Source organism: Musa acuminata, chromosome BXJ1-4 (genome assembly GCF_036884655.1).
Source record: "Musa acuminata AAA Group cultivar baxijiao chromosome BXJ1-4, Cavendish_Baxijiao_AAA, whole genome shotgun sequence".
NCBI classification, from domain to species: Eukaryota; Viridiplantae; Streptophyta; class Magnoliopsida; order Zingiberales; family Musaceae; genus Musa; species Musa acuminata.
This window is the reverse complement of record NC_088330.1, coordinates 28,009,203-28,036,315: the sequence shown is the minus strand read 5'-3', so window position 1 is coordinate 28,036,315 and position 27,113 is coordinate 28,009,203. Positions and strand designations below refer to the sequence as shown.

At 38.2% G+C, this 27,113-nt stretch overlaps 2 protein-coding genes across 3 annotated transcripts in view; both read left to right on the top strand.

Moving 5' to 3' along the window:
- The window catches only part of LOC135651552 (ATP-dependent DNA helicase 2 subunit KU70-like), a 36,693-nt gene extending 14,639 nt beyond the window's left edge, over nucleotides 1-22,054 (top strand). For both annotated transcript variants that reach the window (XM_065171708.1, XM_065171713.1), the window contains 8 exons: nucleotides 4,627-4,774; nucleotides 5,162-5,223; nucleotides 8,083-8,143; nucleotides 18,659-18,751; nucleotides 18,827-18,947; nucleotides 20,959-21,061; nucleotides 21,173-21,365; nucleotides 21,730-22,054. In XM_065171708.1, the coding sequence (XP_065027780.1) occupies nucleotides 4,627-4,774; nucleotides 5,162-5,223; nucleotides 8,083-8,143; nucleotides 18,659-18,751; nucleotides 18,827-18,947; nucleotides 20,959-21,061; nucleotides 21,173-21,365; nucleotides 21,730-21,843 (895 nt within the window). In that variant the 3' untranslated portion in view covers nucleotides 21,844-22,054. The remainder of the gene's footprint in view (nucleotides 1-4,626; nucleotides 4,775-5,161; nucleotides 5,224-8,082; nucleotides 8,144-18,658; nucleotides 18,752-18,826; nucleotides 18,948-20,958; nucleotides 21,062-21,172; nucleotides 21,366-21,729) is intronic.
- Nucleotides 22,055-23,805: 1,751 nt separating this feature from the next.
- On the top strand, nucleotides 23,806-26,745 carry LOC135672490 (indole-3-acetate beta-glucosyltransferase-like). The gene is made up of 2 exons (XM_065180967.1): nucleotides 23,806-24,566; nucleotides 25,725-26,745. The coding sequence occupies exons 1-2, from the start codon at nucleotides 23,937-23,939 to the stop codon at nucleotides 26,448-26,450; spliced, it is 1,356 nt and encodes a 451-aa protein (XP_065037039.1). The 5' UTR covers nucleotides 23,806-23,936; the 3' UTR covers nucleotides 26,451-26,745.
- Nucleotides 26,746-27,113: the final 368 nt, after the last annotated feature.

Here is a 27,113-nt window from a genome sequence, read left to right as displayed (position 1 = left end):
ATTCAATGTTGCAAAATGGCTGGCGTGTCTTGATGTTGCAAAATGGCCGAAGGTTCCGATGAAGGTCCATAAATCCTTTCAAGACAAGTTACAACAAGCAAGGGAAGATACAATGAAAAAGAAAGCAAGAGCTAAGGAAGAATACTATAGGGCTATGTAGAAGCTGGTTTATGATGAATATGAGGGTTACGATGATGAAATCGACCCGGATCTCAGAGCTGGTATTTGTGCATCACTAGGGCATTAGTACATGTATGAGGAAGCAATGAGACATCGACGACCTAACTCAATGAGAATATAGCGATGGCAGTGGGCTTGTGCCATAAGGAATCCAGAGGTCGACTAGCATGAGATAACTAATTGCCCCTCCTTAGTTAAGCCAAATTGGTAGCATGAGGTATGTTGGAATTCATAGATTTATGAGAGGACTTGGCAGGTAGTCAACACTAGATATTATTGATATTGATCCGCAAGCCTATGCTGCACAAATAGCGAAGTAGACATGGATTGATGATGTATATACAAAAGAAAATAAATGGGATATTGAGAAGGCAATCGTAAAGTGATTCAACTTCCACGGGATTCCAACAAACACAACCCATAGTCCATATTATTATAACATAATCTCCTTTATTCAGTAGTCTAGCACGGGGATTCAACCTCTGATACCTAAGGAGATCTATGACGTATATTTAGATAGGGAGGTGGCAGAATTAAAGGATTAGATTAAATCTTTCAAGAGGCAATGCGATGAATATGGGGTGACACTATTGTGTGGCAGTTGGACAGGGTTGACAAAAATGAGTATAATCAATTTTCTTATTTATTGTAATAGATGGGTGGTTTTTCACAAGTTAGTTAATACTTTTGACAATATTCAAGATACAAACTATATTGAAATGGACACCGTAGTAAAGGAGATCGGATGATAGTACATTATCCAGATAATCACCAATGGAAAAAAGAAAAAAATTGTTTTGGACTCCATATGTAGTTTATTGCATGGATCATAAAGCTACCATTAGCCAACAAGTTTGTAGCTTGAGCACAATCGATCATAAAGCTTATATATAGTCATCATTGGGTCTAATCTTTAATACGGAAGTATATAAATAGTAAGATACTCATACATGGAGTCACTCGGTTTACTACAAATTTCATTATCTTAAAGTCAATAAAACAAAAGAGGCAGGGTCTCAAGGCAATGGTCACCATATAGGAATGGTCTGATTCTATGGATTTGAGATTGAGCGATGGAAAAAAAAACGAAAAAGACTATTCTTTCTTCTAGATTTTGGGATACCATGAAAGAAATCATAATAGGAATGAAACCACTTTACGTTTTCCTCCGTAAAGTCGATATGGACAAGCGTCCCCAAATGTCTTATTTTAGACATGCTAATGACAACAAGAGAGGAGGTCAAGAAACCATGCAAAGATTGATTTATGGCCTGGCCATACTTACATATCAATGATCGTAGGATTGAAGTTTATATGGATTAAGATATTCATAATGCAGGTAAATTCATATTCAGTATAATTTAATTCATAATTTGTTAATATTAAAAAATTCTTACTAACAAAATTATTTGTCTTGCACCATAAGATCTAAATGCAGTCATTCAATTTCGGTGTAGTCTTGAAACACGATTAGATTTATTGTTAGCACTAAGAAATGTGATATATCGACTCTTGTCAAACACTACCGATGCAACTGATGCTATTATGGAGGCCAATTATTCCGGGAAACAATTGATTCATTCTTTGGCTTTGTAGTTGTATCGTGCCGTTATAATATGGATCCCAGTGAAAAAAAGTTACGCACATGTTAATTATAGACTATATTTGATATCAATTATTTATTATGCTAATAAAGTCTTATTTATATCTTTTTGCAGTCGAGTGATAGCTACAAATTTAAGGAAGGTTGTTGTCCGTATACATTTGCTGACGACATCTAGTTGTTGCGAATGTAACTGGTCAACATTCGTATTGATTTACATAAAGGTCCATAACTGACTATTGTGGTTGGATAAACTAGTATATGCTTTCTATAACATGCAGCTAAGGTTGTGGTGTGTCGATTTGGACAAGGAGCTAGAGGAAATAGAGATTGATCCTATCGATCTCCAATTCTACAATGAAGATTTAGAGTCAATGTTAGAGTGGGTTGAACCAATGGAGAACCAAGAGGATCCTCTACTTGATGATGTGGGAGATCCTCAACGTCCTTCGTGTTTTATCACTAAGGCAATAGAAGAAGATGAAGCATATCCCCAACAAGAGGAAGATTCCCCTCGGTCAGAAGGTGGCGAAAGGAGCTAGACAACATCGAGTCAGACTACTCGAGTAATTAGAGACACTCAACCGTTACAATCGTTCGCCTAATGTGCAAAGGCAAAGGCAGGAGCGTTAGTCGCACCATTGGAAAAAATCAAGTCGGGCGATGAAACACCATCTCAATCATATTCAACAACCCTCTCAGTCTAGAGACATGGTAGCAACATGGACAATAATTCCTCGACCGATGATGGCGATGACATCGAGAAGTCGATGGTCCCGTGATGCATGGACTGAGGAGTAGTATTTTACACATGCCACCTAAGATTCGAATTATGGAACTCAATGAGGTACTGGTTAAGTTTATACACAAAAGGGGAAGACATTGGCTGATTTTGAGCAGATGCGACAGAGTCTACACGATATAGATATAGAGCGAAGCGCATCATATTATGGAGAATCTTACGGCTAACAACAATACGGTGATAGTTGGCCATACTTTTCCGAGTAGTAGTACGGTGATTGATCTTATGATACAGAGTTGCAAGTTAGTGGCAAAAGTAGAAGTTCCGACATTATTTTTCATGCTTCACACCAATACATGCCATAATCGTATTTGCCTCAGGATTCGCCTCAGACACATGTGATCCACGATGATCAAACTACGACTATCGCCATATTGATGCACTATGACATACAATATATCAGTGATTTAAAAAGCGCTAGGCGGGCACTAAGGTCCAAAAACGCCCGAGGCGCTAGGCGCTCGCCCGAGCGAAGCGAGGCGCTAAAATATAAAAATATATAATATAATTAATAAATATAATTATTTAAATTTTTAAATAAAAATATGCTATTAAATTAAGAAAATCTAAGATACAAAATCATTATGTCAAATTAATCTAATAAATACAAATATTATTATTAGTATATTGTTAACTGTATACAGAAGGAGAAGAAGGAAGAGGAGTGTAAGGGGGTGCTAACTGAGAAAAGAGGAAGCGGTAGTAGTAGCGGTGAGCGGCGACAGCGGCAGCAGCAGCGAGCAGTGACAGCTACATCGACAACAAGCAACGGTAGCGGCGAGCAGTGGGAGCGGGAGTAGGAGCGACGAGCAGTGGGAGCGGTAGCGAGCAACGATAGCAGCGGGAGTGGCAGCCGCAACGAGCAGTGTTAGGGTTGGGCAGCGACAGCTGATATCGGTGCTTTAGTTGGTTCGATTGAACCAACTAAAGCATCGGAGACCGAACTAGACCTAAAACGCTGGTTCGATAGCCTGGTTTAACCTAGGCGCTCGCCCGAAGCGCCCAGCGCTTGGGCTTGGGCGAGCGCCTAGGCGGCGCCTCTTTGAACCGCGCCACCTGGAAGTGAAGCGAGGTGCTCGGGCCTAGGCGCTCGCCTCTTTGAACTGCGCCACCTGGAAGTGAAGCGAGGTGCTCGGGCCTCGCCTCGCCTTGCCCGAGCGCCTAGGCGAGCATCCGAGCGCCTTTTTAAATCACTGCAATGTATTAGTATATTATGTCATGGGATCAATTTTAGCATTGGGTTTGACAAAAATATCAAATTGATATACAAATTCATAGGATCAAGGACCCCGATCTACCACCCGTGGAGTCCCATTGTTTTTTTTTGTGGTAGAACCAAGTATATCCGTCGCTTGAGTACTTGATTCATTTGAACCTTAAAGTTTATGTTGTTAAAAAAAAATTTATAATTCATATTATTTCTTTGTAGATAATTCAATATTAATGGAAGGACGGTCCAGAACATACCACAAAACCTCTCATTAAAGTTTGAAAAAGATATGTGTCACTATTCTTTCCTAATTTAGATTATTTTTGCTAAAATTATACTAAATTTATATTTATTTTCAACTTTGGAACCCTAATCTAACTTTTCTTTATTTTTAGGTATTTTTGGAGTCATTTTTGGCATGCCATTGGTATGACCTAGCATATCGACATATGGTATGTTGGTACGCCTCGGTATGCACTGTATCGACACATGGTCGGTACACCGGTATGGACCGGTACGATGAACCTTTACAACTACCTTTGTTGGATCATGTCTGGAAACTGATGTGACAATTTGTCCATTTGGATGGGTTAGCATGAGGATGCTAAAAGAACAGGAATATTAGCTGTGTTCATATCCTCCTAGTCCGATAAAGAATATGAATGGGTAATTGCTTGATGCTTATGAATTTTTGTTGATGTTAATTGCTTGTGATATACCATATATGTCTTCTAGTTTTACTTATGAGTTCTTTCTAGTGCATCTGTGGGTTTATATTGTTTGTCAATTCCTTTTTATGGGCCATTACCTTCTAATGTGATATTTCTGCAGTCAGATGGTTCAATTTTCTAAGGATCAGATACTTGAAGTAAAGAAGGTTTCAAATAGCCACCTTCGTCTTCTGGGATTCAAGCCTTTGGATTGTTTAAAAGATTATCATAATTTGAGGCCATCGACATTTATATTTCCAACTGATGAGGTGAGACTAAACATCTTTTTCATATCAAGGCTTAGATTAAATGTTCACTTGCACCATCATAAATGGACCAGATATTGTGGTTTGTCTTTTTCCACATCTGGTGCCTTCCTTTTATTATATGCGGTCATCTGGAGCTGCATATCCTTAATGGGGCTTCTTAGGTATAAGCGTGCAGCTTGAGACCACTTGTGTCCGTGGTGGAAGTTTAGAGGAACAAGTGATTGTATATAATTTAAATGATTGTCTGATACTTGTACGTAAAATGTTAGCTCCTTATTTTTTTGTATCAACTATCAAGAAAGAAAATCTCATAAATTCCAGTCTGATGCACACTATTTTATGAGCTTTTACATAGTTTACAATAAACCATTGTTGTATCTAATGCAGGAGGTCATTGGAAGCACTCGCATTTTTATTGCTTTATATCGATCAATGCTACGCCTTAAGCGGTTAGTAGATTATAGTTAAAGTTTTTGATTCTTGGATGAAGGAATCAAAATTGTTATTGTTGTATCATAATCATGAACTTTTACATTTCTCTTGATTTCATGAATTGCTTACCTTTATTTTCTGGCGCTAAGTGCATAAATTGCAGTCTTTCTGGTGCTAGAAATCTTATTTATCATGTTGATGAAATATTTTACATAGATATGTTACTTTTGACATTCATGATTTTTTTTTCTTTTGTTCTATATTATTAATGAAGTTTATAACAGGTGCTAATGATTTGCTGCATTTCCACATTTATTGTATTGAATCTTCCTGTTTGTTTCTTTTACCTGCCAATCTTCTGGTATATTAATATGTTGAAGTCCTTTTGGAGTCATTTAGTTAATACCATCAAATATGAAAGTGTAATAATTATAAGAAAAGTTGTTCCAATTAAATGAGCAGAATCTCATAACTTTTATCAGCTCACATCCAAAGTATCGGCTATATTATAAGAAGATTCTCATCTGAATTGTTAATTGCTAACAAATTTTTTGTCCGAGCCATCCAATGCCAATGAGGGCACAATTTAGTGGCTAGATCAAAGTCCTTCAGTTTATTTGCCCTGTAAATGAAAGCATTCAATGGTTCAACCCAACCTTCTCTTTGAAAGGCCACGGGATATGTGCACCAAGGATGTTTGTTAAAAGAGCAATAGACAGAAGAAGACCCTTTTATCAAAACTCTCCCTCCTCCCCTAGTCTGCATTCAAAAAGGTATGTTGTCTCTCATGGCTGGCATCTACATCAACTAGATGTACAAAACACCTTCAACCATGGTGACTTTGAGGAGGTCTACATGAAGCAGTCAAAATTTTGCCCAATTTTCCTCTTTCTTTTCTGGGTTTGTTGGAATAAGAGCTTTTGTCATCTTTCCTTTTTCAACAGATATTTAATAGGAGGCAAACCACACCCTTCTATAGCTTAACAGATCTCTAAGAAATAAAAAATCAACAGATATTTAAAATGGTAACTAAGACAAATAAATGCTTGGCTTTAAAATCATTTATTTTGGACAACTTAGCTGATCTTGATCTCGATTCCTATTTAAACTTTGATCTCAACCTGGAGTTTGAGGGAATAGAAAAAAGTCTCAGAATTTTCAAAGAAATGGTGTATGGGAAGTTTTTTTTTCAATGCCACATCTTAATATGATGCTGTTCTTTGAGACAAATTGGTTGATTTTAGGGGGAAAAATATAACTGCATGTGAATACATTTAGGAATCTGAGAGGATAGTTGCTAGTTTTTTACTTGAGAGTCTGCGATTTGTCTATACATCAGCTCATTGAAGCCAAACTCATTTAGTTTAGTTTGCAGGAGTACAAAGGTGATGCATGGTGCATTGTCAAAATATAGCCAACCAATATAAAAACGATGATATAAAGGGATAGGAAATTTTAACAAGACCAGCATACAAGTGGTTAATCAGATTATTATTGCCCTTAAATAATAATGAATGTAGCTGTGGGTGGAGCTAAATACCATCTTGTAGCTACCTCTAAGCAGGGTCTGCCGTGATTCTTCTGTGCGATAAGTGTAGGTTTTAGCAAGGATTTTAATTTCGAATAATACTGCCCGTACCGGATGGTACATACTGGTCCACCTGCAGATTAGTACGGGGATCGCTTGCTACCTAGCGGTACCGTCGATTGGGGCTGCTTTAGCCCCGTTACCACCCTAAATCAATCGGTGACGGTCGATTTCGACTATCGCCACTCGCTATCGGGTGGTATTAGCCGAGGGAGAAGAAAAGGGAAAGCTTGGAGATTCGATGCCGCTCTCCCTCGACGATCTCGATCTGTTGTCGCCCTCCCTCGTCAGACGTTGCAGATGAGATGTCGCCTCCTCGTCTAAGTCAACGAGGCCTCGGCCATATCGCAGGGAGAAGAAACAGAGCATTGTCAAGGCAGTGTTTCTTCTCCCCATGCGGACAGAAGAAATGAGACGACGAGGCAGTGACGTCGCCTCGTCGCCCTTTTTTGCGCGGGGAGAAGGAAACCTCGGTTTCTTCTCCCCATGCGGGTAGAAAAAGGAGGCAACATCGCCTTTTTTTTTGAACTTATATATATATATATATATATATACCGAGCGACACACCATGGTGTTCCGCTCGGTACTATGTACCGTCTCATACCGAGCTACGCTCGAAACTGGTACGGTACGAAATTACGATCCTTGGATTTTAGATCCACATTTTTCAACAATACTCTTTTGTCTGAAATCATCTTTGATCCTTACCTTTTTGCTTAATTTACTTTGCGGTGTGGAGCAATGTATTTGTGGTCCTTGTTAGAGCCTAGTGGAATTAAATTGGTGGAACTTTGAGATGTTGAGAAAATTTAGTGCTAAGATGTATAGAATCAAAGAGGCACGAGTATTGATACTGTTGAGAACTTGCACTACTACTGCAATACCAAAAGTGGATCTTAAATGTCCTTATTTTAGTTTGAGATTTTTGTGCTATTTACCAAATTTTCAAATAAAAAATTTTTAATTTTGCAACATGCACCTGTGTTGTAATGGCTTGACATGGTATTGATGGTCGACATGGTTCAAAATGAGGATTTTGTTGGCCACAATGCCCCATGCTGTACCAGCATAGTTTTTTCTTTTTACTGCCTAGCACTCTGCATGCAATCCTTTTCACGTCTACTGTTGCCAAAAAAGAATGAATAGAGATATTTGTGATGACATTAATTTTGAGTCCTATTTTGTCATTGATATGCTTAATTTTTGTCAATAAGTAGCTTGCCTCTTGCACATTATACAACAATTGGATATGAATCTAGCATTTGGTAAGATCCCACTCTGTTTTCAGGTTTGCGTTTGCTTTCTATGGAAAATCAAGCAATCCACGGCTAGTCGCGCTTGTCGCGCAGGTAATAATTTCCTATGCAACAGTATATTGCATAGTATTATTTTGGAGACATCTAGACATAGTTCTAATGATTTAAATTGATACATTAATTTGGTAAAAGATGAGTCCGATTTGTTTCTAACTATATCATGTTGAACCTGGATTTTCAAAAAGATGCTTGATGTCATTTTGTAGGAACAGCATCAAGATGCAACTGCTTGATGTCATTTTTACAGTGTAGATAACATCAAATGGTCCGATGTTGTAAGATATCATTTGCCATGCTGACCTTTGGCATTCAAATCCATAGAAGTAATTATGCTGACAGTATGCGAATTTGTATTGATAGACAAGGAATATGGATTCTTTTTCTTTATTTAGTTAGCTGTCATGACGACTTGGACACTTTAAGTCCTACAATCCAGGTTCTTTTAATTTTCTAAGAGATTATTTGCAATCTAAAGATATATGTTGATAGCTGTTGAGTATTTATCTGTTCCCTCAAAATTCAAAAATTTTATTGACCACTCCCTAACCGAAAGATGGCAAAAGTGGACAAAGATTTGCTGGATCTCCTGATCAATGTCTATTTATTTTGATAATCAAGCATATTCATATGATAGACAAGGAAAATGGTTATAAAAATAAATTTTAAATATTTATTTAAAATTATATGCAATTTTCTTCTTTAATTTGTATTTGTTTTTAATTTTTAATATAAAACCTTCTTTTAGCTGGGTCTTATCCTGTTAATCTGATATGACCGATTCCAATCCCTTTTCCTAAACCCATATGATCCTGTTCTAGAATGGAGATTTTACCATGTTCTATAGAATTGGTATTTCACACCTATTCAATAGGTGGGAGGTATTCTAGAAGATATTACTGAGAATTAGGAGCAGTTACCAGAAAGATATAGCTAACTAGTACCTCTGAATTGGAAGGGAAGTTTTGTGAGACAACATAAATTGCCTTATATTTTCTGGACCTGAATGTTGATAATTTACAGCACATTCTAAAAAGTCATGATAAAAAATTGTATTGAATGAGAATCAACTTATCGTGTGTCAGTCCTCTGCAGATGGTACACATCATGGTAACAATCTGTGTTTGGTATAGGGAAACCAGTATGTGTCAACTGGTTGCCGTGTGTTGTCCTGGTGAAATGTAAAACCCTACAATGAAGTGGCAGCAAATGAGTTGTACTAAATGGACCAGATAGAACTTAGAAGAGGGAAAGGAGTTGTACTAGGACAGAGACATTTGACTGTAAAGGTGCAGCTGAAGAGTAGGCAAGCAATCAGCAGCTGAGGGAAAATGGAAGAAACTATTCTTGAACATTGGCAAAGGGTAGCAACAGCTGAAAAGAGGATCAGTTACAATGGTTGAGAAAATGAATGCCTGTGATTTGCCTTTTGATGTCATATTGCAAATATAGTCTAGAATGTCAAGCTTTGAGGGTGAAGGCATTAATTTAATCAAGCAGTCTAATTCCTGACTGATCAAGTTTCTAATGGTATCAAAATTGTCGATCCACTTTTGACCTGATTGAGCATGGTAAACTCCATGTGGCTGAGATTGGCTATTATATTGTCAGGCTGCTACTGTAGTCTACTTATATGGCATACCATAGCCCAAGTGCCGACATCCACGATTTAATCCATGCAGCAATGTGGGCTATCATTTGGAACTTCATAGAAGTTCATATAGGGCTTATAGAACTTCATAGAAGTTCATAGATTTGATGAGTAATATATTGTTAGTTTCTTTCATATGGGACTTCATAGAAGTTCATATTTGTTCTTCGTTGATGAAAATTTTCTAAGAAAAAGCTATTTAGATTGATGAAGTTGGATTTTAAACCTTTGTACCTAAATTTCTTGTTGTAATAATATCTTTTTCTTTTTAAGATGGGTAACACTGAATAGTTGAGGTATAACCTCACAAAGTCTTCTAGGATGAAAGTTTTCCAATAAAAGGCTAACTAGTCTTATAAGATGCGAGGTTTGTCTTATTGGTCCATGCCGGTGTACTGATTGGTTGTCGGTACAGTATGTACCAGGGCGTACCGATGTACTATATGTTGGTACGTCGGGATGTACCAACTGTACAAAAAAAAAATAAAAAATAGCTCCAAAAATAAAAAAAAGTTAGATTAGCGTTTTAAAGTTGAAGATAAATATAAATTTAGTATAATTTTAGCAAAATAATCTAAAATTAGAAAAGAATAGTGATGTATATCTTTTTTGGACTTTGAGGAGTAGCTTTGTTGTACGTTCCAAATCATCATTTCGTTAATATTGAATTATCTACAAAGAAACGATTTGAATTGTTAGATTTTATTTTAACAACTTAAACTTTAAGGTTCAAATGAATTAAGTAATCAATCGATGAATATACTTAGTTCTATCAACAAAAAGAACGACGGGACTCTATGGGCGATGGATTAGGGTCCTCGATCATATGTATCTATATATCAATTTGATATGTTTGTTGGACTCAATCTTGAAATTGATCCAACGACAAAGTATACTGATACACTGAATGCCACTGGTGCATCTATGTGGTTATGGTCGTAGACTGATTGTTGTGGATCACACGTGTCCGAGGCAGCTCCTAGGGTAAGTATGATTATGGCATATATTGGTGCAGAGTATGAAGAATAATGTAAGAACTTTTACTTTCGTTACTGATCTATTGTTTCGAATCATAAGATTGATCACCATACTAATGCTTAGAAAAGTATGACCAACTATTATCGTATGATTGTTGGTCATAAGATTCTTCATAATACGATGGCTGTGAATACGATGAGCTTTGCTTTGTGTCTACGTCGTGTAGGCTCTATCGTATCTGCCTAAAATCATCCACTGTCTTTCCCTTCTATGTATAAATTTGACTAGTACTTCGTTGAGTTCCATGATTTGAATCTTAGGTGGCATGTGTAAAATATTGCTTGGTCCATGCACCACCCTTAAATTATGTAGACGGGACCATCGACTCCTCAATGTCACCACCATCAATGGTGAGGCATTACTGCCCACGTTGCAACCATGTCTTTGGACTGAGCGGTTTATTGAATACGATTGAAGTGTTTCATCGCGCAACTCGATTCATTCCAACGATGCGGCTAATGTTATTGCCTCCCCCTTTGCCTTTGACTTTGCACGCTGGGCGGACGACTGTGATGGTTGGGTGTCTCTAGGTCCTTAAGTAGTCTGACTCAATGTTTTCCAACTCCTTCCGCCACGTTTTGACCGAGGGGGATCTTCCTCTTACTAGGGATATGCTTTATCTTCTTATATTGCCTCGATAATAAAACATAAAGGACGTTGAGGATCTCCCACCTTATCAAGTAGAAGATCCTCTTGGTTCTCCCTTGCTTCGACCCACTTTAACATCGGTTTTGAATCTTCGATGGGATCAATCTCTATTTCCTCTGGCTCCTTGTCCAACTCGGGACATCGCAACCTTAGCCGCATGTTATAGTGGATATATACTAGTTTCTCCAACCGTCTATACAATAGTCTGTTGCGGACCATCGTGTGAATCAATACAATTGTTGACCAATTACATTTACAACCACTAGATGTCATCATTTGCAAAAGTACACGAACGACAACCTTCCTTAAATTTGGAGCATCCCCTCCAAATTGTAGCCACCACTAATTGTAAAAGGATATAGATATGACTTTATTAGCAGAACAAATAATTAATATCAAATATAGTTTACAATTAACATGTGTGTAATTTTTTCTCACCAGGATCCATATTATAATGACACGATACAATTACGTCGTCAAAGAATGAACAAATTGTTTCCCGAAATAATCGGTCCTCCATAATAGCATTGATAGTTTTTTATAAGAGTCGATATATAACATTTCTTAGTACCGATAATAAATTTGATCGTGTTCCAAGATTATATCGAAATTGAATGGATAGATTTAGATAATACGCCGCAAGACATAATTTTATTAGTAAGAATTTTTTAAATATTAAGAAATTATAAATTAAATTACACTTAATATGAATTTATCTACATTATGGATATCTTGGTCCATATGAACTTCAGTCCTGCCATTGATGATTTGTAAGTATTACTTGGTCTTAAAATCATCTTTGAATACTTTCTTAACCTCCTCTTGCTGTAATTAGCATGTGTTTAAGATAAGGCATTTAGGGACACTTGTTCATATCGACCTTATGAAGGTCAACGCAAAGTGGTTTCACTTTTGTTATGATTTCTTTTATAGTATCCCAAAATTTAGAAGAAAGAATAGTCTTTTCTATCTTTTTTTCGTCACTCGATCTCAAATACTTAGAATCAGACCATTCCTATGAGGTGACCATTGTCTTGCGGTCTTGCTTCTTTTGCTGTATTGTCTTCAAGATAATGAAATTTGCAGCAAACTGACTGACTCCAAGTCTTAGTATCTCTCCATTTATATACTTTTTTATTAAAGAGTGAACTCATTGATGATTATATATAAACTTTGTAATCGACTATTCTCGAGCTACACACTTGCTGACTGATGGTAGCTCACAAATACCTTTCAACACTAGATCCATGTAATGAGCTGCACATGAAGTCCAAAATAATGTTATTCTTTTTTCCATCAATTGTAAACTGACCTTGAAATTGGCTCTATTGTTGGTGACTATCTGGACCAAAGTATACAATTTCTTACCATACCGAAGTTTCGACGTTCGCTCGGTACGATACGAAACTATATATATATATATATATATATATATATATATATATATATATATATATATATATATATATATATATATAATATTATAAAGGCGACGTCACATCGCCTCAGCGACATCGCCTTTTCCTTCTCCCACGCGGGGCACCGTCGCCGAGGCGATGCGATGTTGCCTCGTTTCTATATATATATATATATATAAGGCGACGTCGCATCGCCTGTTATAAAATATATATATATATATATATATATATATATTTTTTTTTTTTTTTCGTTTCGCTCGGTAATGGGCGGTCCGTGTACCGGTAAGCTGATGGACCGGTATGTACCGCCCGTATCGGGCGATATTATTCGAAATTGCATACCTTGATCTGGACAATGTGCTGTGGTCCGATCTCCTATACCACATTATGCATCTTAAATCATGTCGGAAGTATTAACTGACTTATGAAAAACCATATGTCTGTTGCAATAAACAAAAAAATTGATGATACTCAGTTTTGTTGGCCCTATCTAACTATCACACATCAGTATCATCCCATATTCGTCCCACTATCTCTTGAAGGATTTGATCCAATCCTTCTATTCTGCCAACTCCTCATCTAAATATACGTCATGGATCTCTTTCGGTGTGTGAGGTTGGCTGCTTATGCCAAACTTTTGAATAGAGGAGATTATGCTATGATAATATAGACCTTGGGCTGTGTTTATTGGAATCCTCTAGAAGTTGAATCATTTTGCAATTGCTTTCTCAGTATCCTTTTTTCTTTTCTTTTGTACATGTATCGTCAATCTATGCTTGCTTTACTATTTGTGGAGGATATGCTTGCGAATCAATATCAATAATATCAATAATATTTGGTGTTGACCTTACGAAGGATTCCACCCTGCCTTGTGCTGCCAATTTGTTTTAACTGAGGGGCAGTTGGTTGCCTCATGCTAGTCGACTTATGGATTTCTTGTGGCATAAGCCTACTGCCATCGCCACGCTACCATTGCGAGTCAGGTTGTCGATGCCTCATTGCTTCCTTGTACAACTTTCAAATGTGACTAAGAGTTTGCTATTAAAGGGAGTATAGACTAGACCCTTTTTCGTAGGTGTCGAGCTGCAGGGTGCGGAAAAAGGTAAGAATGCCACTCGAATTAATATACAGTTAGGATCTAGTGTATCATTAAAACTATAAATACTCCATTTCAGAATTCATGGTAGCTCTAACTCGAAACGATAGAGAGAAAAGTCGATTGGTCCGGCGAAGGCTCGAAAAAAGGGATCTCGAGCAAGGGGGGCGTCACAGGCATTGCCAAATCCCTATCTGCCGAGTGCTAATGCCCTAAGCCCTCCTTCCATACTGCTTTCTGGATTTATCTATTGACACAGCTTCCTCTCGGCTTGCATACTCACTTGCAGCTGACTTTAGCTGACTTTCACACAGCTTCTATTCCCATTTGGTGTTGCTTTAGTGATATATGTGTTAGGATCAAGAGCGTCACTAAGAGGAGAAGGGGGGAGGGGTGAATTAATGCAGCGGAAAATTCTTGGATTTCGTAAAAGATTTCGTACGTTCAATGGAAATCGATTCGGAAAGATAGCAACTTAAAACGCAAGAGAGCATAAGCGTAGTGAAAGCAAGATGAGGAGAAGCAGTTTGCTATGAAATGATTTGTAGTTAAAGTAAATTGCTCAAAACGAAATGCAAACCAGAATTTAGAGTGGTTCGGTCAATGTGACCTACATCCACTTTCGAATCCCTCCTCCGTTGAGGTCATCGGCGTCTACTAAAGGCATTCCTTCAATCGGTGAAGACCAATCACCTTTTACAGCTCTTTTTCCTTTTGTCGGGTTTAGGAGATAACCCTTACAAGTCCCACACCTCTCTTGAATGATCTCAAAAACTTAGAAAGGGAGGAGGACTCTAGCACTTGTTTACAACACTTTTACACTCCAATAACTCAAGATTATAATCACACTTCGGTGCCTTTTCATGCTGAAAAGGGTGGGGTATATATAGGCCCCAATGGCTTTCAAAAATAGAGTAAAAAAGTGTCTCATCCCGGATTTCCGGAGTCCTGGTGGTACCACCGCCATTACTGGGCGGTACCACCACTTGACAGGGGCGTTACTACCGCTGGCAGCAATAACTGTCGGCGGTACCACCACCTAGACCACCTGGGGTGCTGCTTTCCAAGCGATGCCACCGCCGGCTAGGAATTCAGCATCCTGGTTAGGCCTTGACTCCGGCCCAAACCAGCCCAACTTCGAGCCTAGTTGGCCCCTAACAGAGTTGATAGGATTACCTCCCAAATCAACTCGTTCTAACTACGATTAAGGCAAGCATGGTCTGGTATGTCGATTTTTCACTCGGCGATCTTCCGGCGAACTTTTCGACGAGTTTTCCGGCGAACTCCCGACCAACTCTCGGTTAGTCTTCCGGCGATCTTCCAACGAGCTTTCGGCGAGTCTTCCAACGTGCTTCCGATGATCTCACAATGAACTCTCGGCGAGCTCCCGGTATATCGTCCGAGTTTTCGACTCCGGCCCATCATCTGTTTTATGCCTTACTACTATCGTAGTTAATCCTGTACACTTATCTCAACACATGGATTAGATCAAATAATTTACCAATTAATTTTATCATCAAAATCCGAGATTCATCAATCTCCCCATTTTTTATGATGACAACCAATTGGTGATGGAGTTAATCTTAACTCCCCCTATCTATATGCCATAATTGAGAAAAGATACTCTTGAATTCTACGCCTTTGAATTCAAGCATCAAATTGATAATTTAGACTTATTATCATCATGCACATCATGATTTACCACGTATTCGTCTATAGAAATGATGTCAAGACATGACATCCATTTTCGAGTCAAAATCACAGAAATTTTTAGCATCAAGGTAAGCATAATATTGTACTAATCATTTAAAGAGATAACATGGAAATCAAAGCACAGAATTGTAATCATCAAAGTAACATTTTGAGTTTACAACATCAAGGTAAATAACATAGGATTACAACATCAAAGTAAGCAGAATAAAAGAAGGGGATTTCATCCATTTCTCCCCCTTTGTCATCAGCAAAAAGTCACAATTAATTATTCAGGTGGTGGCCAGTCAAAATGTCTAAACAGGGTATTTTGATGAATCTGCTGCAGCTCAGTCAAAATTTGATCTTGGCGTTGTTCAAGTCGATCTTGCCGTTGTTCAAATCGATCCATCCGAATCTCTATGTCGTCGATGGATGAGGGAGGTGCTTGCTCTACTGGAGGTGATTCCTCAAAGGGATCAGTTGGAGGAGATAGATTACCCCTAAAAATTAGTGTTTCAGGTTCTGGTTCGGGTTGGAGGGGATCAATCCTTCTAGGTAGTCTAGTCCATATACCATTTCTAAATGTACATCTCATCCGTCAAAGTAGATTTCTATTTATGATACTAAATCTGTCTAATTTTATAACTTCTTTGTCGGGTGGAATGGTAATATCATAGGCATGGAGTAGTCTTGTGATTAAACCACCATATGGAAGCATGATTGAAGTATTTCATACATTATTTATCTTAAAAACATATTAGTTCATCAAATTTATCAATTAATTTTATTATTAAAATCTAAAATTCAACACCTATGATCATCCCTGTCATCCCAAAAGTAACTATTTATAATTTTGGACATCTTTGAGGAAATCAAGAGGATATAGAGGTAACGAACCACTAGAGGTGATATTGTTGATATTACAAGAAAATGTAGGGAAAATGACACAATCCATCTAATGAGCCACATGTTGAATCTCGTATTTTGATGATGAAACCAATTGATAGTATTTATGATTTGATCTGCGTTTTGAGTGATGCATGATGCTTTGATCAGGATGAGACAATTAAAGCAGGAAGAATCATGTTGGGCCGGAGGAAAACATTCAGAAGAAACACTTTGTAATAACAAAAATTAAGTGATAAATCGTTGACACCATATCTCATCAATTTTTTGTTTCTTATAAATTTTCTTATCATGTTCACAGTTTCAGTATGATTATATATAAATCCAATAACAAAGATCATCTTTTCTAAGGTATTTTGTCTCCAATCTTTCCAATATCCTCGTTACAATGTGTAATGAATGAAATCTAATACAAGTGCAACCTTTTTACTCAGAATAATTGCCTAAAAAAATAAAAATAAAATTAATAAGTGTTTAAAAATATAAAATAATATAATTAAAATTTCAAATAGAAAAATTAAACCACCTGTTATTTGAACCATATTTTGCTTTCCAATTTCATCTACCAAGTAATTCAGGTATACAATTTCGAACCGGTCCGTCAACTGACTGGTACACGGACCGCCCGTTATCGGACGGAACGGAATATATATTAATATATATAAATATTTATATAAAAGGCGACGTCATGTCGCCTTTTTCGATGACGTCGCTTTTTATAAGAATGTTTATATATAAATATATATAAATATTCATATATATATATATATATATATATATATATATATATATATATATATATATATATATATATATATATATATACACCGAACGGTATATCGCTCAGTATATAGTATCGTACCGTACCGAATGAACGTCGAAATTCCGGTACAGTACGATATTTCAATCCTTGATTAAAATCACTAATCACGGCATGAAAAATCTTAATTCAAACCTAATTAGACATATTATACCATCACAAACATATAAATCACCTTAATATGCATGAAATACAAAAATTTGACCCATTCATTGTCTAATTTCAAAAAAATCAACATTAAACAACTAATCATAACATTAAAGGCCTTAATTACTCCTTAATTAATACTATTCTATTATCAAAAACATATCAAACAACATACTAGATGTTAAGTCATTAACCATACATAATAGGCTTAATCATCTCATAAATCAATAAAAATCTAGAATGATTTGCATGTTTTTCTTCTTAATCTTCCCAAATTTGATCAAATCCATGAATCGTAGCTTTGTTTAGTTTAGGAGAAATAAAATATAAGAATGAGAGAGAGATGTGAATGAAAGAGTTTGAGAGAGTTGAGATTGAGAGAGTTAAATGAGTTGAAAGAGGGAGAAGATGGTTTAAAAGCCCTTTCCAATGGTTCAAACAATCAATTTGATCATTTTGAAATAGGACAATCTTAGCCGTTGGTCTGCAACAGTCGAAATCTGACCGTTACTGACCTGTACTGGTCGGTAATAATCGGATTTTGATTGTTACTGATCAGTATAGACCCTATATCGCTTGATACAAAGTCATAATGGTACCGCCCGGTATAGGGCAGTCCGCATACTGGTCCCTTGTCGGACTGGTACATATTGCCTGTATCGGGTGGCACACATCGGTACAACAAACCCTGATAAGATGTACATGCTATGTGATTTGCATGTAAACATTTTCAATGTCCAAGTTAATAAGTCACCCATGTTTAGCATATCTAGATCTGTTTAAAAAAAAAGGTTTGTTCATGAGTGTTCAAGAAACTATATTAGCCTCGCTAGTGAAGTCACTTCTACTTCTGAATCCTGTCTCTCATCTACTGACAAAGTCTAGATAGATATAAACTTAAAAGAAACTACTTGAATTGCTTTTGGTAATTAGTATAAGGTACTGTTATCTTGGTCAACTGTATCCATCTTATTTTTGCATAATTTTCTTGTTCCTCTAATTTTTTTAATAAAGAATATGTGCCAATGGACAAACCAACCATTGTGTTGGAATTTTTGTGAATGGCAGCTTGTTCTTTTGGTTCTGTATCAGCTAACTTTGAATAAAACTTTCTAACACGATTGCAATGGGACAGGATGAGATAATAAGTTCAAGCGGTCAAGTTGAACCTCCTGGAATGCACATGATATATCTTCCCTATTCTGATGATATCAGACATGTTGAAGAGGCATGCAGAGTTATTTGACCAATGTCAGCTACTTATTTGATGTTGGCAAATTATTCATTCTGGTTTAACTTGCAGCTTCACAGTACAGATGATGCTATTGCACCTCGTGCCACAGATGATCAGATCAAGAAAGCCTCTGCTTTGATGAGGCGTATAGATTTGAAAGACTTTTCAGTTTGCCAATTTGCAAATCCAGGTTTTCTGCAAATTTACATTATAGAACTATCATTTTTTTCATATTGGTTATAGAAATATACTTCTGATGCCAAACAATGTTCTTGGGAATGTTACAAACTCGTATTTGTTCACAAAGTCCTTGTTGGGAAATTATTCTCAAACTCAAATGATTCAGGATTTATGAATTTTAATGAATCTTGATGATTCAGACTACAATTATCTACCTACTGATCTATATACATAAATTAATTGTAAGATTGCGTACATTGACCCCTCATCTGAGCCCGCATTGGTGGAAGCATCACCCTTTTTCATAATTCTCTTATTGATGGTGAGCATTGTAGGTTCCGTTGCTAATTTCTTGCACCCTTCTCAACCTTACTGTTTCTGTTGTCATTTTTCACCTGATTGTGATTATAAGTGTTTTAGAAGTTTACATTATTTAATCTATGCACTTTCAATTCATTAGTTCTCCATTAAAAAATGCTTCCTGTACTGTTCTGCATCACTAAGCCTTGTGTACTACTTGAAAGCCAAACTTGAGTTTATTGAGGATATTATATAATTCAGTGTGTCAAAAGTGAGCCAATCAATTCTAGTTGATTGTTTGGCATCCCTTGTCTCTTTATCTAGTCTTATTATATAAATAAGTGCTATAGAGTAAATATTGAGAAAAGAAAGTAGGATCACTTCATTTTTCCAAAATAGATGAATAAGACATTATGGCATGTGCTTCCTTCGTTTGTTTATCTGATGAGCTTGGTAGGAATAGCAGTCTTCCTGTTATAAGAAGCAACACAGCCCAACCAATGTGTGAAATTGGAAGATTAGTAGGAGAACCTCAATGTCTTGTGGGTTTCTTCTCTTTGACATTGTCAGCTAACTCTATACCTTGTCAAAGGCATGCCTCTATTAGGCAGCTGAGCACAGTGGTTGATGCTTTGACCAGTGCAGCTGTAATGATGATTGGATGCACAAACACACTGTAACAAGAACCATCAAAATTAAACTTAAAGCTGGAGTAGAATGCTGAACTGAAGCTGGTCAAAGTAGCAGCTATTCAATTTAACTGAACTATCTGAAGCTCCATGAAGTTTTTGGTCAGTCTCAGATGAGCTGAAACTTCTGAACATGGATGTCTATTATATTCACATCTGACCTTGTTGTTGAAAGCAAGTATCCCAATTTTGGATACCAGAACTGGTCGGCTGCAGTCTGTTATGGTGTACCGACACATGGTATGCAAGAATGCAGCAACGACTCCAAAAGACATGTATATGGCATATTATGATGTAGAACGTGATGAATTCTTCTGCTCATGATACATCATGCATGCATCTCACAACTGTTTGTGATTCACGTGGTACCCCAAGTTAGTCGCACATTCGGTATGGGAGGTCACTTCAGGTAGTATATGAGCAGCTATCCACCTCTAGAAAGCATCTATTAAGTACCCCTCTTTTGGGGCTTGACCCATGTGATCATTTCTGATAATGATAAATTAATATCAATTAGCAACCATTCTGGTGAGTGACCTATTTTGGGATCTATTGTACTTCCCACTGAATCCAATCCTGTCAGGATAAGCACTTTGACTAGTGGTAGGTGGGCCTGGTGCCTCCTTTTTCCACATCATTTGGGTGTCCTTCCGATTTTTGTGGAGTGTGGCCTCGGGTGTGACATTGTGAACATCAAGTATTTGAAAGTAGGAGATGGTAGTATTCCACAATAGTCCCACATTGAGTGTTAATTATGACTTGCAATGAAAATGAGTCACCATCCACCACCAGTGAGCACCTTATATATACTTTTAAAAGCTTGATCCTCATGATTTCAGGCCTTGGTTATGATAATTCAGGCATTGTACCGTGTCAGTTAGCAAACAATATTCTAAAGAACCATGGTTATTGGCTGATTGCGTTAATTTCTGTTGCTATTGTGCTGTCAATTATTTCTGACAAGTGGAAAAACTGCCTCTGCAGTTTAACGGGAACTCTGATACGAGTTCTTCCTTTTCCTGGACTTTGCAGCTTTGCAGAGACACTACGGGATACTGCAGGCTTTGGCTCTGGATGAGGATGAGATGCCAGATATCAAGGATGAAACCCTGCCTGATGAAGAAGGCTTGGCTAGGTAATTTGTTGTTTGCTGTATTTTTCTTTCTAAAGTTTTCACTGAGATCGTGATTTTGCCCGAAAAGTTTCATTTTGCATCTTTAATCGTATGTGTTGGTATCGTCCATAGACCAGGAGTAGTCCGTGTACTAGAAGAATTTAAAATAGCCGTTTATGGAGAAAACCATGACCAGGAGGAAGCTGACTCTATGTCTATGAGAGGTTCTCGAAGTGAGGCTTCCCGGAAGCGCAAAGAGATGGCTGAAACTGCTGAGAGAGAGAGTTCAAGATATAATTGGGCTGATCTTGCAGAAAGTGGACAAGTAAGAATACAATTTTCTGTTTAATGAATATTGTTTTGCATATACTCCTAGCTATGCATTTGTTATCTTCATTATATGTAAGAACAGTTTATGTATCTTATCATGTGTAACAAAAAATTGGTTCCAGATCTAGTGATGCTCTCTTGAAGAGCTACAATTAGAACAAAGTCACTAACAGTCCAGCAATGCTATGAAATTCTTAATGCATTAATTTAGATAATAGCAAAAATTGTAGTTTATCATCTTAAGTTGAGGTCGCTGGAGAGCACAGAACATGGTTCGTATAAATGTTGAAGAGATATGACAAGATATATTTCGAATTGTGACTAGCATTTGCTTATCACCATAGTTTCTGTTTGTGCAGCTGAAGGACCTGACTGTTATAGAGTTGAAGTACTACTTAACCGCACACAACCTTTCAGTGACTGGGAAGAAAGAGGCTCTGATAAGCAGAATCTTGACCCATTTGGGCAAGTAAATTCTGTTTGGCACAGTTCTCAGCTTGAAACACCTGCAGCTGCTTGACGATTATGGAAGTATATATTTTTAGATATATGGATTACTTTCTCCATTACCAAGCAGCTGCCCTTGGTGGCATCGGCATCTACCTGTCAGCCTTTCATGTCAAATGCAAGGCAAATTGTGAATGCAATTTATTCTGAGTATCAATCAATCAATGTTAGGTTTCAGCTGTTTTGTTTTGAAAATCTGTTTAATCTCTTAACTGGATAGTTGAGGCATGTCACACTTAAAAAGAGTAAATTCAATTGCCTTAGAAAGAAAGTATTTTGTCTCACTAGTTTCATCGTGGTATGGCACTTGTGGCTTTTCCTTGGTTGCGCCGTTGTTACAGCTTATCTAACAGTCTCTGTCTGATACTCTGAGTGATTTAATTGTCATCCTATTAAATTTCAGAAAATGTTGCTCTGTTCTTCACTAAGGAGATGATTTAGCTGTCATGTGTATCTTGCATTGATCAACCTGTCTTAAAAAAGCCAAAAGCATTCTACTTGCAGAGAGACACCCAGAGGTTCTCGTGTATGTTCATCAGAGGATGCTCAATTGAATTGCTGGTATGTGTTGTTTTCATCAGCATTTGTATGAGAAACTAGTCTCCATCATGAATATCTAGTTAGTCAAGCTTAGAGAATCCTTCTTTTACCTACGTATCATCTCTCTTTCTTCAAACACATTTCTTCTCTGTGGCATTCTCTGTTGCCAACATTGATTGTACTACTAAATCTGTCAATAACTTTGTTTAAATTCTGCTTGTTTGTTTGGGGGTTAATTTCTTTAGCATACTCTGAATACAATATCTTACCACTGTGCACTATTTAATGAGCCAGTAGACTACAAGATTGGCTCAAATACATTCTGCAGGCACATCCACAGATTAGGATGATTGTGATTCTACTTAGATATGTGATTTTTATATAATCAAAATCAATTTTACAGTATAAATGTTTATGATCTACATCTGGCATTATGACCTTTATATAAATGTTTATGATGTTGCCAATATATCAAATTATTTCGTGGATTAGATTTCACTTGATTATTTACAGCTTTATTGCGTATGCTTGGATGTAAATTTTATATAAATGTATCGAGACACTTATATAAGTAGGTATGGTCAAAGCAGAAGTGTTTTGAGTAACACAAACATTGGAGAATCTAATGCCTACAAAAACCTAGGGGTTTCTCCACAGAGGACGAGTCAAAAGGCTGTCCTCCGGATAATTCAAATCAAAGTGGCATGCTTGATCAAGATATCCTAATACTTTACCTTTGTGGTATATTCCACATATTACATTATATAGATATCATATTCATGAAATATAATTCACTACCTTGATAGTAAAATAGTAGACAAGTGAGGCTCAAAATATTGTGCCTTATGGTTCAAGTTCTCTTAAAGGCATAATATTTACAATGGGCTCATTAAATAAATAATTCAATAATGAATTTTAGATTTAATCAGATTGATATATTGAGTATGTCAGTGTTAACAAATGTATTTCTTTCTCTTTCTTTCCTTTTACGGCATTCGAAAGAATGTGTCACGAAGTTATAGCTGCATGAAGAGTGGTGCCTTGATCAGCCTAAACCGGGGATTCTCAGTCTGTTTCCATGCTTTTGACTACAACCCCCCAATTCTTTTAGCTGCTAAACTGGATATAAAGTATACATATTTAGTATAAAGAGAAGGCCATCGATCGATCCATACTTGGAATGCTTTTGCTCAAAGTTCATCCCCTGCCTCGATTTGGAAGCTTTTTATGCTATTTTTGGTTTCTTTCTCCAGGAAGATTGACTTGGTTACCTATCAAGAAAAGAAAAGCGCATATCATCACACTTTCCTGCTTTCATGTAAAATGCAGAGACGATGTTAGCAGGTGCATGCAACTTCTGGCAATTGTTTTTGTTAGCCGGTAATTCAGATACATGAATTTATTCCCATGTTTTGTATTCACAGGGATCACTCTTTGTTGGTTCAATATAGTCCTCGACCACCCTCCCCTCAGATCATAGCAGCAAGCAGAGGAGGAGGAGGAAGAGGACATCCAAAGAATGGCGGCCCATGTCCTCGTTCTCCCATTCCCCAGCCAAGGCCATATCAGCCCCATGTTCCAGTTTGCGAAGAGGTTGGCCGCCAAGGGCCCCAAGACCACCCTCGTCACTACCCACTTCATCCTCAACTCCTTCCCCTCTCAGACCGACTCCGTCCGCCTCGCGCCCATATCCGACGGCCACGACCGGGGCGGCTTCCCCTCGGCCGCCAGCCTCGAGGCCTACCTCTTGACTCTCGCGGACGTCGGCGCCCGCTCCCTGTCGAAGCTGATCGACCAGCACGCCGCTTCCGGCTGTCCCTTCACCTGCATGGTCTACGACACCGTCGTGCAGTGGGCCGTCGAGGTGGCCAAGATGCACGGCCTGGCCACGGCGGCCTTCTCGACGCAGTCGTGCGCGGTGAGCGCCATATACTACTACGTCAACCAGGGGATGCTCGACGTCCCCGAGGCCGGAGGCAGTGTCTCCTGCTCCGCTCCCTTCTTGCCGCCCTTGGCGAGGTCGGAGTTCCCTTCCTTGGCTCTCAGGCAAGGCAGGAACCTCACGGTCTCGACCATGGCGATGAACCAGTTCAATCTGGAGAAGGACGACTGGGTTCTCTTCAACTCGTTCGACATGCTGGAGATCGAGGTGAGAGAAAGCTTCCTCTTCTCATCTGCCATCCATGCTTTCACCCATATAAGTACTTACCATTAATGCACTGCATTAATATCTGCTTGCATCAATAACTTGAGCTTTACGTCTATTGTCATTACATCTCAATCTCAATCAAAAGTTATACTCTCTGCTATCACTGCACGTCTTTGCATGCAAGTGCTTTCAAACTGAAGAAAGTCCAGTAAACTCCTCGATGACAACTGTGCTAATATTATTCCTTAACCATCATTCGTCACTAGTTTCCCATGCATGGATTAGCAAGATCAACCAAGAAGGACGGGTTCTTACCCATTAATATGTTAAGTCTGAATCATTAGTCCATAATACTACTGCTCAAACCAGCAGTAGGAGACCCATGTAGTATTGGTGATGAGGGTATATGGAGTTTAATAACTGCAATCTACTACTTACCTTAGCTACTCTTTTTTAGGTTCAGAGTCTTATCCATTTGTTGGTTGAATTGTGTTGTTTATGGTCCATTCTGTTGTTCTTTATTACGAACAATTTACATGAGACAAATCTTTAATTTTTTTATCCTTATGGCTTCAACAAGTCTCATGTTAGAGAATTTTGGGTCTGCCAAAATGCCTGTGTCCATCAAAGAGAACTCCATATTTTATGGCATTTAATTTAGTTATTTTTGTTGATTGTATTCTTGATTGCTTTATTTCATGATTAGAAGGAAATACTAGTAATTAATTACTTGCCAACTTCAGCATCGGAGTCCAAAACATATTGCTTGGATACATGAATTTATTGTTTTTACCAAAGTATCCTTCAGCTTCAGGCACTGATTCATACTTTATTTCCAATTACTTTAACATATTAAATAAGTATGCAACATTTTCCTCTGTTTTGAAATGATTTGAAAACTAGAGTTGTGGACATTTCTTATTGTTAACTCTTCTTTTTATTCCTGTTGATATCCTTATACATGCATACATACATACATACATACATACATATATAACATGAAATCATATTTTACTCTCTCTAATTATAATTACAAAATTATCTTAATATTAGTTTTTGAAGATTTAGGATTCAAGGTTATATTCAAAACTAACCATATCGCATGTTTAATGAGATCATATGCATGCATGTACTAACTGACGTTATCGACTTGTGTAGGTGGTGAACCGCTTGAAGAGGCATTGGCGGGCCCGGGCGATCGGGCCGAGCGTGCCGCTGCCGCTGGTGGATAAGGAAGGCGGTGCCACCTACGGTCTCAGCCTCCTCGAGGCGGAGGAGGACACATGCATGAGGTGGCTGAACTCGAAGCCACCGCGCTCCGTCGTGTACGTCTCCTTCGGGAGCGTCGCGTCGGTGAGCGCGGAGCAGATGGAAGAGCTCGCGTGCGGCCTGGAGGCTTCCGGGAAGAACTTCTTGTGGGTGGTGCGGGCCGCGGTGGAGAAGACGCTGCCGCGGGCGTTTGCGAAGGCGCCGCCGGAGCGGGGTCTGGTGGTGCGGTGGAGCCCGCAGCTGGCGGTCCTGGCCCACCCAGCGTTGGGCTGCTTCGTGACGCACTGCGGGTGGAACTCGACGCTGGAGGCGGTGTCGCTGGGGGTGCCCATGGTAGCCTTCCCGCTGTGGACGGACCAGCCCACGAACGCCAAGTACGTGGAGGACGTGTGGGAGGTGGGCGTGCGGGCGAGGAGGGCGGAGACGGGCATCGTGGCGAGGGAGGAGATCGAGCGCTGCGTGAGGGCGGTGATGGACGGGAAGAGGAGTGGGGAGATGATGAGGAACTCGCGGCGGTGGAGGGACGCGGCGACCGAGGCGCTGCAGGCGGGCGGGAGCTCGGACGAGGCCATGGATGAGTTCGTAGCGTTCGTGAACGCCGAAGCCAAGGACTGACGTGGCGCTGCAGTGCTATTTCAATGTTATCTAAAGGATTTTTGGCTAAAATATTTCAACGAAATCCAACTAGTTATATTATAGATATATAATATATCACTTTAAAACTTCTATATTTCTTTTAAATTTTTTTTATAATTTTAAAAACTTTATATGCTTGATGACCCACGAGGTTTATATAGTTCACATAAATATATTATATTAATTATATTTAAAATGAATCATTTTTTTTTCAAAAAATTCTTTCAAGAATCAATAGTCAATTTGGTATATCCTTCTATAAGCATTTAATTTATTTCTCTGATGAACCTTTTTATAATATCTCAAGTTTAATTTCAATATGGTGATTATTTCTTTGGTTGCTCCTCTTAACTTAATTTATTGGAGGCACGAGAAGAGCAAGGTTCTGATATTATATTGCCTTGTGCTATCCGGCTTAGTTGTGTTCCTGGAATACTCGTAAAGATTGCTACGAGACTACTACACACTATTCACGGCAAAGTTTGAGAGAGAGTCAACCTTTGGACACTAACCATGGAGGGCTGTAGTCATAAGAGGATTACGAAATGTATTATTGGATGATAAACTCAGTAACACGACGACATGTGAGATGGATTATGAAAAGATGAAAAGTTTATGTTATATATTTTATAAAAGGATTGT